Source organism: Cnephaeus nilssonii (assembly GCF_951640355.1).
Source record: "Cnephaeus nilssonii genome assembly, chromosome: 1".
Taxonomy (NCBI): Eukaryota; Metazoa; Chordata; class Mammalia; order Chiroptera; family Vespertilionidae; genus Cnephaeus; species Cnephaeus nilssonii.
Window position 1 is genome coordinate 74,496,014 of NC_137072.1, and position 16,747 is coordinate 74,512,760.

Below are 16,747 nucleotides of genomic sequence, written 5' to 3' on the forward strand. Positions count from 1 at the left end.
ATTTTAAGTTTTACTAGAAATTGACATACCTCTTTCCAAAGTGGTCATCCTATTTTACATACCCACAAGCAATATGAGAGTTCCACTAGGTCCGTGGTTGGCAAACTGCGGCTCGCGAGCCACATGCGGCTCTTTGGCCCCTTGAGTGTGGCTCTTCCACAAAATACCACGGCCTGGGCGAGTCTATTTTGAAGAAGTGGCGTTAGAAGAAGTTTAAAAAATTTGGCTCTCAAAAGAAATTTCAATTGTTGTACTGTTATTTGGCTCTGTTGACTAATGAGTTTGCCAACCACTGCACTAGGTCTATAGCCTCACCAATTAATGGTGTCATCCTGTAATTTCAACCATTCTGTGTGTAGTGGTACCCCATTGTGGTTTCAATTTGTCTTCCTTGACAATTGATGAGCATTTTTTTTTTTTTCATAAGCTTTTGGGCCATTCAAATTTCTTTAGTGAAGTTAAAGTGCTTGTTTCCTATTTTACTCTATATGTTCAGTCTTCCATTTACTTTTTCCTTTATTTTTGAACAGATAAGATTAACGTGTAGAAGTTTCCACAATCTGAATTTTGCTCATTGCTTTTCCGTGATTATTGACCACTTTTCTATTTGGTCTTTTTCTTAACTAGCTAGCAGAAACCTGTTATTCTTGCAATGAACTAGTATTAACACCCCCCCCCCCCCCACACACACACACACACTTCGTCACTGTTTATTATGGCAGGATATTTTTATGTGATGGAATTCTTAATTTCCCCTTTTATGGCTTCTAAGTTTTGTGTCAGAATTAGGACATCCCAGTGAGAGGATTTTGAAAGCACCTGGTGATAAGGCATTGTAGCCAAGGCAGAGTAGAATATGGAAGGATTCAGTGAAACAGGATCACCAAGGTACATTTAAGAATAAGCTTTTCAAGTGATTCAGACTAATTTGAATCCCACAGGTGAAACTGCACAAGTATATTCAAAGACTTGTCCCAAAACATACCTGGTTCTAATTGAAATACAAGAGGCTCACTACCTCTCTTTTTGCCATTTGGCAATGACATTTGGAAATACCAAAAGCAAAAGAGAAACTTGAGTTATTCATAATCCTGATAGCTTGGCTGAAATTCCATTTATTTCTTGCCCCCTTAAGAAGGCAAATGAAATACAAGTGATAATATTATGATTTTTAACCTGCTCTAATTAATGAGTAAATTATTTGTGGTAAATGAGTATGAGTGATAGTATTGTGCCACAAAGCAGCACCCCACAATGGCAAGGCAATATTGCTGCCTGGAGACTCATAATTTTCCATTTCCCTGCCTCCTGGAGGCCTGAGTGATCTGTTTACCAAGCTTAATTATTATTAACTCTTAGGAATGTTGACATCCTCAGCCATGTTCACAACTGGTCAATGGTTCTTTTAACCAGTTTTATATATCAAGATGCTAGGTTGTCTTTAAAAAATATATATTTCTATTGATTTTTAGGGAGGAGAAAGGGAAACATTGATGTGACAGCAGGAAACAGATCAGCTACCTCCCCAACTGGGGATCGAGCTTGAAACCTGGGCATGTGCCCCAACCCATGTGTGCCTGACTGGAATTGAACCAGCAATCTTTTGGTGCATGGGAAGATGTCCAACCAACTGAGCCACAGCAGCCAGGGCAATAGGCTGTCTTTGAGTAAAGTTTGTCATTCTAGGCATAGCAATTGTGCTTGCCAGGTACTTGACTTCTGACTTGGTAGATTGACTGACATGCTTACAAAATCAACTGTCCTGAGGAATCTATATATATAAAAGCCTAAGCAATTGGTTGACTGGCTGGCTGGTAGTTATGACATGCAATGACCACCAGGGGGCAGATGCTCAACGCAGGAGCAGCCGAGCGACAGCAACTTTGCAGAGTGTCCTCTTGCGCACTGTGGGACCTCTCGGGGGATGTCGGACTGTCAGTTTTGGCCCGATTCCCCACAGGCCAGGACAAGGGACCCCACCTGCTGGAGGGACCCCGCCTGCTGGAGGGACCCCGCTCATTCCACAGACACCCTTCGAGCCCCGGCGCCACCCCATGTGGGAGGCTGGCTGGACCCATCTCGCTCAGTCCCGCCCTGCCAGCCACCTTCTAATTAATTAATTTCCTTTCAATGTGCATAAATCTGTGCACTGGGCCGCTAGTGTTGAGAATAAAATGGAAGACTTCAATAATTGACAATCCCCAAGCAAATGTCTTAAGAACCGTTAAGATGGGACCTGGGATAACATTTGGGGGTGGGGGAGAATATATTAAGTTACTTAAAAGATGTTTTACTAGAAAAGGACGGCCACTTATTTTTGAAGTATAGTTCTTAAAAAAGGGGTGGCATTTTCTGTTGAGCAAAGCTGAAATGAGGCCGTGATAGTAGCCCTGAGAGCTACCTGGAAATCACTAGGCCATACCTAGAGTCCTTTCATAAAATGAATTTATTTCTAGGCTCTCTGTTCTATTCCTTTGGTCTCTGTCTTTATCACAGTACCACTGTTTTGATCACTGTAGCTTTGTAATGTTTTCAAATCAGGAAATGTGAGACTTCCAACTTTGTTCTTTTTCAAGATCATTTTGGCTATTGGATACCCCTTAAGATTCTGTATGAATTTTAGCATGGATGCTTTTATTTCCACCATTGCTACTATATTTGGATTTTTGGTAGAGATTACATTACAGACTCTACATGGCTTTGGGTACTATTGACATCTTAAAGGATATCAAGTTTTCTAATACATGAACATGGGGGGGGGGTGTCTTTCCATTTATTGGTATCATTAATTTCTTTTGGCAATGTTTTATAGTTTTCAGTGTAAAAGTTGTTTGCCTCTTTGGTTAATTTTTATTGATGCTGTTGGAAATGGTGGAAAGCACAAATTTTAAGGATGATAGGCTTAACATTAAGTCAAGGTTTTTGGTCTCCTTGCTCTTGTGGGCTGCTGCACTAATAGATCTTTGGAGCTTTTTTTAAAAAAACCTCATGTCTAATTACTTATTACCTCTTACAGTCTATGTACAGAGCTGCCTGTTTCCAATTTAATTGACACTAATGATAAAATAACTTGCTAATTTAGGATAATTCCCCAAATTATCTGTGGCACCTAGAACACTGCTGGTGTATGTAGGTAGCCAAAAATAAGGAGAAAGAAGAATCACAAAAAAACAAATTTTTAAAGGTGAAAAAAGACAAGCTAGGCTAGATTTATTAGATTTTATTTTTCCTTAGTACTCTTAAAATTCAGCTTCAAATAACACACCAGACTTCTGAAATAACAACTCTTTCTTAGGCTGTAACCCTTTTTTAGGAGACAGAATTTATCAAATACAACGTTTCCACTGAGAATTCTAACCCAGTTACAATCTAGGCACATGTAACATAATGAGTATAGCACATACCATTTCTTTCCTTCCCTTGCTAAACGTACCTCCCCCCCCCCCCCCCCCCCGCAAAGCTTGTTACTGAAAGATGTTTATCATACTTTCCAAGAAACCTGTCTACCAGTTCTAATTCTTGGCTCAGAATAAAGGATCCCTTGGTCAAGAAAGAATTTAATATTCTGAGCTCATTGTTCTCTGCCATGGACATAATTAAATTGCTTTACTTAACACCTGAGTTAGCCTTGCTTTCAATACTTCTTATTTGCAAAAGTTAAACCCCATCTTAAAAACTAACAATTTGCTTTACGACTTGGAGAGGGGAGACTGGGGAAGACAGGTGGCTTGTTTGTAGCTGGAGACTGAAAAGGGCAGGTATTTGCTTCTGAAGTCATTATGTGGAAAAACAGCAACTGTTCCTCCACCTTGTTCTGATAATGAACATACCTACAGGCCAGGACCAGAAAATTCTTGTCCTGAAACTATAATATATTACAATATTGCTTTAAGTACATTTAGAACTTATATTACTCTTTATTTTCCCTGAGCTTGTGTTCACAGTTTGGTAGAGATACTTTAAAGAGGTAGGTAGTGGGGTTGAAGAGGAAATAATGTTCATGTTTAGCAGCACTTGGGAAAATATAGAACATCTGTCATTTTGATCCTAGATAACATTTATCTTTCCTCCTCAAATATGCAAATGTAATAGAGGAAGATGATCATTTTTCTTTATATTCTTATCCGCTAAGGACCCTCTCCTATTAGATCTACCAGTGTTAACACTATTCACTCAAATGAATAGCTCTTTCAAAGACATGCCGTAAAACAAACCCTTCAAAGTGGGGTTGTCTAGATTTAGAAGAGAGAAGTTCAACTGAGTAACTTTTATTTATACAGTCATTAGGGAAAACGAGCAAAAGTTCCAGCGCCCCAACCACTGTCTTTTCTTCCTGGACCTGGTTTATTTAAACCATTTCTATCAACTCAAGATGATTGTAAGGCCTGGACTCTGGGAATCCTGACGTCTAACACAGGTAGAGGCAGGTGGGTCCAGGTCTTGGCCTCCAGCCTTATGCTGGGCTGGTGGAGTACTGTTTCATCAGCTGCTCATGACAGGGATTGCAAACTCGCTCAGGCTTAATACTTGAAGGAAGAGGCAGTTCGTTTGTTGAACAGGCATCACAGAAGGTTCCTCTGCAGTTCTCACATACATTCTATAAGGAGAAGAGCGGGTTAGGTGGGGATGAGAAGGGACAAGGATGCATGGGATATAAAAGGCCAAATACCATCAACACTTAGCGTCTAATCAAGCACTGCCTGAACGTTTGCTATGCATGATCTCTGCCTACAGAGAAGCTTACAATCTAGTTCTTAGATTTTAAATGAAGAGGATTACAAAGGACAGATAATACACACATTCTTTAGGATACATACTTTCATTCACTATATTCACTGTTAGGTAGGCTAATTCTAAAATTAGTTTGCAAACACCTACGCATTCTCCAAGTAAGGCAGGCAGTGATTTCGCGATGGATTGGGTAGCAGCCCAAGATTAAAGCATGTGCTGGGCATGAACTGAAAGTATAATTCCTAATACACAGATGTGCTCAATGCTTTCCTGTGATGCTCTACAAGCAAATCCTTTGGGATATCAGTGCAACTTCCCGCATCCTGTTTATAGGGACATTAGTCTCTTTATTAAGCACTTGCATCTTCAGAGGCCGAGTGGCAGGACAGCAGGTGGGTCACCACAGGCTCTGGTAGGATGGTGCACACAGCCCCCAAAGTCCCCATACAGAGACAGTGACAAATAATTTCCCCTACAAATAATGCTATTCTCTCTCTACCAACTCATCTCCCCGAGGGTGCAGTGGAGGTAGGGGGTCACTTCTATTTGAAAGCGGGGAGGAATTTGCCTGGCACACTGAGTTATTTTGCATGGCTATAAGAGAGAAGCCAGAATTAGAAGAGCAGTTTCTTCTATATTTCTGTAATTGGTTAAAATTCAGCATAATGACAAATGGTGGCAGGCAGGTTGTAATCCAGAAGTTGGGCATGTTTTCTTATCTCTTTCAAGCACTTGTTTCTCACACTCCTTGTCCATGACATTTCTTGTGACTCTACTATGAACAGGGCACGGTATTAGAGGCTGAAGGTCCTATTGTGAGCAAGGCACAGCTACGGCAGTCAAAGACACGCTTTCTGAATTTCTCTCCCTCTGACGACTCCAGTAGCATAACAAACGGGGAAGGTGCTCAGGTAGAGATCCTTGAAGATCTTAGGGGAAAGCAAGTGGTTTAGAGAGAGCTCGTTTCCTTCTCAGAGACTATTTCCCCAAATAATTCAAGGAACCTCCTACCCAAAACCTATCTTATCTGTTCTAAGCAGGATGGACTACCGGGAGGAGTGCAGACTTTGGAGTCAAAGTCAGGTTGCGTCTGGGCTCTGCCACTTATGAGCTGAGTAACTTTGGGAAATGTATTTAACATCTCTGGGCCTGAGGTTCTTCATTTATTAAAACGATGGCACAAAGGACATTAGCTTCACAAGAACAGGGACTTGGTCTACCCTATCGTTTTCTCCAGCACATGGAACAGTATATTCCACATAGCAGGCACTCAAGGAATATTTATAAGTTTATGTTTATTTGTGTTAAATTATTTTAGTTGCTTATATTTGTTTTAATGGGGATTTACCAACATGACTGAAAAAAAAAAAAAAAGGTACACAATAAATGCATGTTCCTTTTGCCTTCCCCCACCCTGCACTCTCCACAGCGAAGGCCCTGCTATTGGGAGGGGCTGTGGTGTAAGGGTCTCCCTGTGAGAACCTGCTCATTTCTCACCAGTTACCTTCGTTAGGCTGCCACCTTCCTGGCATAGCTGACACACCTGTGACTCTTCAGAGAGCAGCGGCTGATCCTAAACCACACAGTGAGCCAGTTAGTTTCCCTTAACCCAGAAATAGTAATACTTTCAGAATATGCATGTTAGTTACAAAATTAATATAAGCACAGCACAGACTATCTGGAAACTAGCAAATTACATAGAGTCCTACCACCTTAACACAACTCTGATAATACTATCTTTAGCCTTGGAGCTCCTTTAATTTTTATAATAAAGTAACGTGATTTTATTTATAAAAAGAAAAGTATGTAAGTATAATGTAAAAAATGTGTGTGTGGGGGGAAGCCCCATCCTTCTTGAGTTACTCTATGAGAGAATGCAAAGCAGTGAGCTTCGCTTTATATCCTAATAAATAACAGGGTGACTCGGACACAGAAGCGTTTATCATCTTTCTCTTTGGGTTGGCAAATACTATTTATTTGCACAGTATTTTACAATTACTTACATTGTTTATTTCTAAGTGATTGAGAAATATTTTTTCTCTCCATTTTATATAGGGAAATCTAAGGGAAATGGAGGTACTGTGAGCTCTCTTAGGACCAATTTCTTAGGTGACAGAATTTCAAATAAGAAGTGAGAACTAGTGTTTACTTAGGAGATTGCTCAAAGCTGTGCTGCTCCCTGTGAGTTTCAGGCCAATGCATGTCTGTTTGGGACACTGTTAAAAGGCCAGGACACAGAGGCCTGTACGCATTCATCTACCTCCATGCTGCTTTGTTTACAGCCAGGCATGGCACAGCCAACCACACAGTTTGTACAAGATGTTTCTCAGAACAGGAGACTCAGTTACCTGTTCATCCACCGGGGGAGACTGCAGCCTAGAATGGAAAATTAGAAACAGTAAATACAGCAACTTATTATATTTTCCCTTGTATCATTTCAAACGCACACAAAAAGCAACACCATGGTTCTCTTATGTTGTTGGAACCAATATAATCACTAATCTTGACCTTCAAGGAGAGGAAATTTTGGTTGTTACTTTTATTACTAGAATCTGATCCTTGGTCTACATTGTGGTTCCTGTTTAAAAATAGATTTGGAGTTATAGTTTATGTTTCCTTTTTACTACCCAGCAAGCAACGTTTATTTTTCCAAACCTGTAAAACTCCAAATGGCCAACACCATGTTTTAATAGCTTTTTTCTATCTAATATTACAGAAACCTATTCACTGTTATATATTAGTCCCCTCTCCCTAATAATGTTAACATGTGAAGTTTATTAATCAGGGACAGGGATATGAAGGAGATTGTCACATGAGACGAAGCTGAGCTAATGCTGATTTTCCCAACTTCAAATAGAACTTAAGAGGAAAGCCAGGTCCACTTTGGCTCTAGAGAAAATGTACCACAGAACCACAGTGGTTCCACTTCCATTCGGTTGAGTGGTAGTGTGACCCTCAGTGTGACCGGGTTTTCAGCTGTTCCTTGGACCACAACCCTAGGAAGCCTGGGTATGTTTTAGAACAGCCCTGGAAGCAGCTATTATGTAGTGCCTTTCTGAGGTACTTAAAAAGAGAAGACAAGGTAAATAGAGGCAACTTGGGTGTGCCACCCAGCCTGTTTATGCTCCTTAAACTTTCTCATCTGTAAGATAGGAATAGATTAAACTTTTGCAAGGAGAATTACATTTGTAAGGCAATAGTGAATATGAAATACATTACGGACATGAAGGAGTACTGTCTTACATTCCCACGGCCTAAATCAGAACCTGGGGTGTAAGACCCTCCTGACTGTAACCAACTGACTTTAGTCTGGAAGGAGCTGCCCCTGAAAGGCATTTTCTAGTCCTGGTTAATTTCATGGTCTATTCCCTTCCATCGCGCAGGCCGATCTGATGTGTTACTGGGCTGATGTGTCTCAGGTAGGTCCTGGGTCAGACCAGGCTCTTTGGGATTAAAGGCAAAGGCTTTGGAATCACTCCGGCCTTGGCGGTGAGGAAGGGCTACTTAGGCTGAGTACCTGCATAATCAGCCTGCTGTTGCTCTGGGCGATTTATCGTCTCAAGCAGCTGCTTTTGCTCCAGATGACACACAACCTCATTCTTAAGGCATCAAAGCCTGGACGGGCAGATACCAAAAATACACACTGTACAGTTCTCTCAGAACCCTTCCCAGGTATATTTCCTTGTTACTAACCTTTTGTTGTTGTTACAATAGACCTTAACTTTTAGAGCAGTTTTAGGTTCACTGCAGAACTGAGCAGCAAGTCCAGAGATTTCTCACATATTCCATCCACTCTCCCCAATATCAACACTCTGTACCAGAGTGGTACATGGTGTTATAATCAATTAACCTACACTGACACATCATAATTACTCAAAGTCCTTAGCTGACCTTAGGGTTCACTCTTGGTTTTCTACATCGTATGGGTCTGGACAAATGTATAATGACAGGTATAATCACCACAGTATCATACTGAGTATTTTCACAGTTCTAAAAAATCCTCTGTGCTCCGCCTATTCATCCATCCACCTACACCCCCTAACTCCTGGTTTTGCCTTTCCCAGGATGTCAAATAGTTGGACTTCCTTCATTTTTTAATGCAGTGGGATTATGTAATATTTTGTTGTATTTCTACCTGCTAGAATTATTGTTAAAAGTCAATGTCCTTTAAATGACATTATGCTCGTCATTGTAGTGAGCAAATCAGATGAAGAATTAAGAAAAAGGAATAAAGTTAAACTGTTTGAGACCCTTAAGAGAACAGACATAAGAGCAATTACCAGATTTCTTTGAAACATAAGCTGCCTTTCTCTTAGCACACAGGTAGAAGTGAGTCATACTCAAGTACATGTAAGAACCTAAGAAATGCCATGACGTGTGCTTCATTTTCTTGGGATACCAATCCAGCAGAGATTAGAGATAATCTTCTAAGTGATAATCAGAATTTGGGAATTAACTTTAGGGAAGAGTCAGAGGACAGCTTGATCACCCTTCTTGTTTCTGAAATGGACTAAATGGGTTTGGTTTACTGTGTTACAATACTTATTTGGTTTATTATTTACTCACTTCCCCTTCAAAATGTCTTTCTATAATATTCATATTAGAAGTCAGTGTCCGGACTTATCATTGCCAATGTATATCCAAAGCTCCCTCTTTCCCACCACCCCAAAATCACTTCATATCTTAGTTAATACTTTATTAACAAACACCTGTGGGTTTCTTCCAGGGGCTGTTTTAGTTTAACATTTTCCTCTTGAATTTTGTGCTTCCCATCCTGCCAAAAGAAAATAGCTTAATTTATTACAATTCAGAATGCTAAACAATGATGATATTGCAGTCATTTTTTCTTAGCTTGGGTATAAAGCTAAGCAGCTTTTTAAAGGGAAGGAATTAAACTTTCAAGATGTTTTTTCTCATTCTTTACTCCAAGTGGTTTCTTAACAGATTATTATGACAGAATTTGCAACAGATGATTTTCAGAGTAGATATTTTCTTTAATTCTTGAGATTCAAATGAAAATTCAGAATGTATTAGTATACTATTTACTTGCATAGTGGGCTCAAGGTATCAGCTATTCTTAGAAGAAAAAGAAAAGAAGTAGATACACACATATATTCCCCCTGGTGGCTGAGCTCTGGAAAACTGGTCACACCACGCATGGCTGTACCCAGCAGACTGCGTGACCCTCTGGCCCAATGCCATGATGATTTCTACAGCCTGCACAGGTCAAGGAGTTTTCTTCTTTGAAGGACCAATTACTACCTGCAGTTTTAGAGACAAATTCTTCCTGTGGCACACACTCTTTGCTGCCTGCCTTGAACTGAGGCCCATCAGTCTCCAAAAGTACAATTGCATGTTCTGAGACCACTCAAGTATCAAGGAAGGGAGGTCAATGCAGTTTACCCTGTGGGGAAGCCTACTGCAGGGCAATTCATGATTGAGAAACCCAAGGCATCCCTGCAAAACCAGATAAGATAGTCCAAGGTTTTGGTAAATCTCTGTAAGCCCTTATAAGTACAGTTGATGTTTGCTAAACTAAAATAATACAGACAGCAGGCTACACAGTGGTACTTTGCACACTGTAAATTAGTTGTAATGAGTACTGTGTAATAAATTTCCATTTATCACTCTTTTCTACTCTCCAGCAAATTAGCAGCACACTCTCTAGAAATTTTAAATAAGCTTATAAATTTGTCCTGCTTTGTTATATATAAATGTACAAAGAAGGTAATTTGTTCCCTCTGTCTTCAACAGAAAAAGTATTTCATGTTTTTCTAATTTTATTTTTTGACGAGGCTGGATCTTGTTTTCCAGGTCCCAGAGATGATCTTACCCAACTGTGGCTCCCTCCCCACTACAGGAGCTGGAGGTCTCTCTCCTGAGACTGTTCTGTAGAAACTTCTACTTCTGCTCTTTAAACCACTTTACATTACTGTCCCTTCCCCAAGCCTAGTTCCATCTTTTTCTAATTTTCCCTAAAGAAGTGAGTATCTTGAGTATGCTGAAACTAAAATCCTCATGATTTTGAAAATGTCTACAGAAGCAAATCCACATTTAAGACAATTCTGTTAAAGGAATTCTATTAAAAATATTAGCTAGCAGAAGTCCAAGAAACACTTATTTTTGTTAAGATACCAAAAGAATCTTACTTGACAGATTAAAAAGGTTGACAGGGCCACAGGAAAGTATGGTTACTCATCCCCTTTACCAAATGAAATCAAGTGAGAGCGCCTCAGAGATAGATCCAGAATCAAGCTCTCACGTGTTCACTCAGCTCTAGCCTGCTAGCTACATGCTCAAGGCCACAGTAATTAGCACGTGTTCCATGAGAGGGAACTGTCCAGCCCATCAAGGTCATCTCTAAGTATTAAGTAAATGAGAAAGGAAGAAACAATTATTACCATTTTGGGTTCTGGCTTCTGGGAACTCTTTCCTGGGATGCTCCTGCTGTTCTTTAACCTTCTTTCTCTTTCCTGTTTTAGTTCTAACTCAAGCTGGTTCCTGGGATAGGTGGGAGAGGAAAAGGATGAACATTTGGAGTTCTGAACTCATTCTAAAAATAATCCCAAACCCTTTTCTTAAAGCTTAATAATAAAATTTTAATACTTGATTAATAAAAAGTTACCCTATATATGGACAACTAGGTTTAGGATCTCCCAGTGCCTGAGGTTCCCCACTCTGAATATCAATATATGAACTCTTAACGAAGAGTTGTGGTCAACTGAATGATAGGATTTACTATAACTGAAAGACAGTATTTATAAATTTTCAGCAGATTCAGTATGAAAGCACTGACATTGAAGTCCCATTTCATATGAACGAACTGTCTCTTCCTACAGTTATCGGAGTCAATCCCAGCTACACCTTCAACCACGTGTCCTTAGCAGCTATGTGCATTTCTATCCAACACTCAAGTTCTATTTGAAGTCAGTGATTTTAGCACAGAAATGAGCCTCTGAGAGATAATATGAAAAAGTGAGTTGAGGGCTTGGAGTCAGTGAGAGACAGGCTTTTTAATTAGAATGTTGCACTTATTAGCTTAATTGTGTGTATCTGGACAAATTTAACGCCTCTTAGCTTTAATTTCATCTGAAAGCGGGGGTAATAAGATCACCTACTAATAGGTTTGATGGGGAGATGTTGAGAGAGAATGCATGTGAAGTGCTCAGTGAAGTATTTGGCACACAGTAAGAATTCAGAAAATGCTATTATTATTAGTGTTATGTTGGCTATTAATTCTCTTACTCTTTCCTGTATATCTGGGACCTTGGGTTGTAACTTCCTAATTCTTTGAACTCAAAGGATATCGACAAGATTGTGGGAATGCTGAGGTATGTGAAGCTTTCTGAGTTCTAATGTCAGAGAAAGGGCACTGCAGAGACAGAATGGAGATGGCTGGGTCACGAGACCCCCTTCTCTCGCAGTCCAGCCTTAGAATTACCCACAACCACCCTGTCGGTTGCAGCGCCCTCTCTTCACCGCTGCCTGGTGAGCTCCTCCACTTCCAGCTGCAGGCTGTTGATCTTGTCTCCGAAGTCCTGCTTGAAGAGCCTGTTGTCCAGTTCAGCAGACTGGCGGCCTCGCTCGGCCTGGCGCAATCTGGATGTGAGCCACATGAACTTGTGATAAAAAACAAAAGCCACGGTGGGGAGGAAGACCAAGTTCACAGCACAACATAAAACAACCCAAGGAAGAAGGCATGGAGAGACAGAGAGAAGACAAAAAATTCTGTAGGACACAGGGGAAGAAATTATGGGGGAAAAAGATGGAGAAGAAACAAATTCTAAAGAAAAGCAAGATGAAGGTGAACCAGGCAGGAGAAAAGTGATTTTCCATTTTTTTTTTATTCTAGTACTACAGTTTACAGCCATTAGATGATGAACAACAAAACACCACTTTTTAGAAAATCCATATCCAAAGCCAACCTCAAGCACACAGTAATTAAAGTTAAATCCACTTTTTTTTAATTTCCTAATTGGTTTGGTACTTTATATTTCTGTTTCATACACATAACTGGAACTTGCAAATGGGAAACTACCTTCTTATATATGGAACTGGAACATTTTCCTGTTCCTTCCCCTAATCCACAAATTGTATTAAATCATTGGACATTATTTATCAACCCTTCCCCAGGCTTTGAGGATATTTTATAAGGAGAAGCCTTTGTTAGAATTTGGCCATCTCTTCCCTTTTCTATTCCTGCCAAGTGGTGTGCAATTGGATAAGCAATTCAGCCCTGGGCCTGCTCAGAATTCCTGACCAGATTCTCTGGGAGATTCTGATGAATGTGTTCTTCCATATATTCTGTAACTCTGCACCTATAAAGAAGCATGTTCTAAGAGGTGAAATATCCAGGGCTCTATAAAATAGAATTTGGAAGCATGCTATGTGTAGTCTCTAAAAATGTTTTATTTTGGTGTTTGGGCACTCCTAAATGCTCATAGAAAAGGCAATTTACCACAAAAGTTTGATGAAGATAAAAATAGGTGTAAAATTATAAGAAATAAAAGGAGTTGAAGAGCACAGGATCTTCTATGAGGTTGCTCACGTGCTCTTTGATTTGACTTTGGTTCAAGTCTACAAGGACCTGTAAAAGCATACATGAAACCTAGCTTACTCTTTTAATTCTGCTTTTTTTTCCAGGAAGGTATGAATTTCAGGAGCAGGAAGCAAAGGGATTATTTTTGTCCCAACCTAAGCAGCTGAAATGCTGCAAATAATAACAGGATGAAAATAGAGAAAAAAACATTTGCCATGACTTTTTGAAGGGATAAAGGCCTGTCCCCCAAAATTCAAAAGCCATTTAAAAAAAAATCACATTATTTATTGGATTATTTACAATGTGGAATCTAGAAAGGGTTAAATCTGTGGTCACTTAGAGAAATAAGCCCTGCTTATGGTTGTTTGTGGACACCTATTGGGAATCTTTATTTTTAGACTAAATAATAAAGATTGTTTTTATTATTTATCTATTTCCTACTCAGGAATGATTTCCTAATAATTAGATTGTTAGCTTCCTAGAAACTTTGGCAAATCCTCATCTAAACAAAAAATAACAGAAACTCTTAGGAAAATGTTTCTAGCATGGAATGACAGGCAGGAAACCATCACTTGTGTCAATACCTGGTTGTCTTTACTCCAAAAGGAAAAGCAGGATTTAAAATATGTGTAGTGTATTTTTTCATAGGAGAGGAGTGTTTTTATTAAAATTGTTATCTCTGAACTACCTAAAGAGGAAGTGGAATTGCAAGAAAATGGCAGAGGTAGAAGATGACAAATATTAGGAGGGTTTTCCCAAGCTTCCACATTATTATGTTATAAGTTACCTAATCGCTAATTTTATCTCTATGTACTTTATAGAAACGTAAGGATGCTGTTTTCCCACCCCCGAAGTCACTAAGGCAAAAAAGTTGCAAGCAATCTTGTTTACAGAGAATAGAATTGCAGTGAAATACTAAGACTTATCCTGGCTTGGGGATTAAATCTACATAACAAAAGTGAAAAGGGGTCAGGGCCTAAGAGACCCAGAACTACTTTAGAAGAGTCTAAGCCCATAGGTAGTCACCTGTAGTTCATTACATCGCAGTGGTAGACCAGGCTTGTTGATACAGACAACGCCTCTAGAATCTGATATTGTCAGGGACTGGGTTGTAAAACATCAATGATATGTATACAAAGCTTCAATTCCCTAGGCTTCTTTTTTAAATGGAATATTTATTTATTGGTCAACTCAGAAGTAATTTCTCAAAGTTTATTTGGCAATTAATTGAGAACTTATACTAAATTTTCTAACTCTGGGGAGAAAATAAAGAAGAAAAAACACAGCCTATATATCAAATTATTTCTTTTTAAAAGTCCAATAAATTCAATTTTTGGTGATGTTTTATATGAATCAGAGCCTAAATGTAATAGCTTTCAGATTTCTTCCTTTTACAATTCTGTTGTGATATCAGACTTGCAAGGTGACAAGCTGCAAAATGCCTAATGAGGTTTGGGGATCAATTTATTTGCTGCACTATTTAAGGCCTTTGCCTGTTTCACCAAATCCTTTTCACTAAATTAATAAAATAAAAATAAAAATGGAGTGAAAGGGGAACGAGAAAATGAATAAACAGGAAAGAGAAAAATAGCAAGAGAATAAGTCAGCATAATACTTGAAGAGATGTCATTATTTTAATTTTGTCTGCTTTAAATGCCAAGTCTAAAAACCACTGAAAACTAATTTTATACATTTCAAACACATAATTTATGAACACTAAAATTGATTTGTTGAATCATAAACACATAATTGCTTATGAGCAAGCATTTAGATAACTTCCTGGATAGACAGATATCTTTTTATTTAAAATCAGCCAAACCAGAGGTTTCAAGCTTTTTTATTAATTTACAAATAAATTTTTAGTTAATATTAATATTCAGTGCCATTCAGGACCCTACTGGTCAAGAATCATCTGAATAAAAGACATCATCCATTCATCCATTCATTCATGTATCTACTAAATGAATGCCTTGTAAATGCAAGGCACTGTGACAGATCCAATGAGGGAACTTAAACAACTAGTTAACTAACCTTAAGGAGTTCACACTCTTACTAGAAGATACGATACATATATCAAGGGTATGAGGTAAGACAATGAGAAGTGTTACAAGCATTATGGGGAGGTATGGAAATAAGGCCATGAGAGTTCCAAGGGCATGTCCAGGGACCAGTCGGTAGTTTAGTTTTGCTCAAGTGCAAGGGTGATCAGTGGGGGTAAAGGTGACAACACAGGCTGGCAACAATGAATGACCGTGGCTGTCATGGCTCATTTGAGCTTGAAGTCTCAGCCACTTCTCTTGGTACCGGGAAGAAAACGGTGTTTTCAAACCAAAAGCAAAACGAAAGAGTAGCATAGGGAGAGGATGTACTTTATGAATGGTGGGTACTGGTGGGAAATAGCTGGTCAGAGAATGAGAATGCAAGACTGAAGCGCAGAGCTGGAGACAGATTTAAGGGCGTGAGGTGACAATGGAAGCTATAGGACTGTTCAGGAGGGAGGAGAGAAAGGGGTTAAATTTACTAGAAGGGCCCTCAGTACCCCTATATCACCTGGCACCAAAGTAGTTAATGACTTTAGTGGTGAACAATAAAATAGCAGAATCACAAACATATTTGAAAGCCCTTTCATCCTTGTTAATTATCCCTCCCCTAACACATGGCATTGAAATGGGATTAAGTGGGAGGGTTAGAGTTCTGCTGTTCAAAATAGTCATAAAAGACTAATGTTTCTTATAAACGTTTTCAGCAACATCTTAGAAAACACAAAATTTTATCAGCTTTCTCTCTGCCAGCATGCTGATGTTAAGCTGGGAGAATTTAACATATTTTCTGTTTGCCAAATGCATAGTACGTTCTCTGCACTTCCAGCACTAGGCCCAAAGTGTTTCTAAAGAAACTTTACCTTTGTTCAAGTTGTTTAATGGTAGCAGCCATCTGATTGGTCTTCTCTTCCAAGCGACTGTTTAGTTCACTTTTCTGTTTTACTCCTAAGTCTGAACTCTGTTATGGAAAAGAATTATGAGTGATGTATATACAACATAAAATCCTGAAATAAATCTCACATGCCTTTTGAACCTAATGGTATGTGGGAAATAGAGAAATAGAAATGCTCATATACTTGGGAACCAGTTAATTCCCAAGTGTAGAAGAAACAAAAAGCAATGTTTAAAATTAATAGTGTTATATGCATCTTTGTCACAAAAATCAACACCAGAAGGTTCATCAATTTAGCATATCCTCTCTAATAAAATGGTAATATGCAAATCAACCATCACTCTGCTACATAAGCCACGCCCACCAGCCAATCAGGGCGAGTATGCAAATTAACCCCAATCCAAGATGGCTACAGCCACAGAGAGCAAGGTTTCCCAGGTAACAGAGCAAGCCAAGCTTTCCATAGCCATTGCAGGCCTAAGCCTCCACTCAAGCTACAAAGTTTCAATTATAGAAGGTAAACAAATTCAAACAAATGGTGGC

The 16,747-nt window shown here is 39.2% G+C and overlaps 1 protein-coding gene across 11 annotated transcripts in view; it reads right to left on the minus strand.

Moving 5' to 3' along the window:
• Positions 1 to 4,252: 4,252 nt before the first annotated feature.
• Positions 4,253 to 16,747, minus strand: part of RUFY3 (RUN and FYVE domain containing 3) — a 76,944-nt gene continuing 64,449 nt past the window's right edge. For 5 of the 11 annotated variants that reach the window (XM_079766325.1, XM_079766329.1, XM_079766331.1 and 2 more), the window contains 7 exons: positions 16,173 to 16,270; positions 12,211 to 12,330; positions 11,133 to 11,232; positions 9,441 to 9,505; positions 7,080 to 7,107; positions 6,236 to 6,304; positions 4,253 to 4,597 (listed from right to left, as the gene is read on the minus strand). In XM_079766325.1, the coding sequence (XP_079622451.1) occupies positions 4,454 to 4,597; positions 6,236 to 6,304; positions 7,080 to 7,107; positions 9,441 to 9,505; positions 11,133 to 11,232; positions 12,211 to 12,330; positions 16,173 to 16,270 (624 nt within the window). In that variant the 3' untranslated portion in view covers positions 4,253 to 4,453. Of the gene's footprint in view, positions 4,598 to 6,228; positions 6,305 to 7,079; positions 7,108 to 9,440; positions 9,506 to 11,132; positions 11,233 to 12,210; positions 14,786 to 16,172; positions 16,271 to 16,747 lie in introns of those variants that run through there. The other 6 variants (XM_079766334.1, XM_079766326.1, XM_079766327.1 and 3 more) reach the window with 4 other exon arrangements.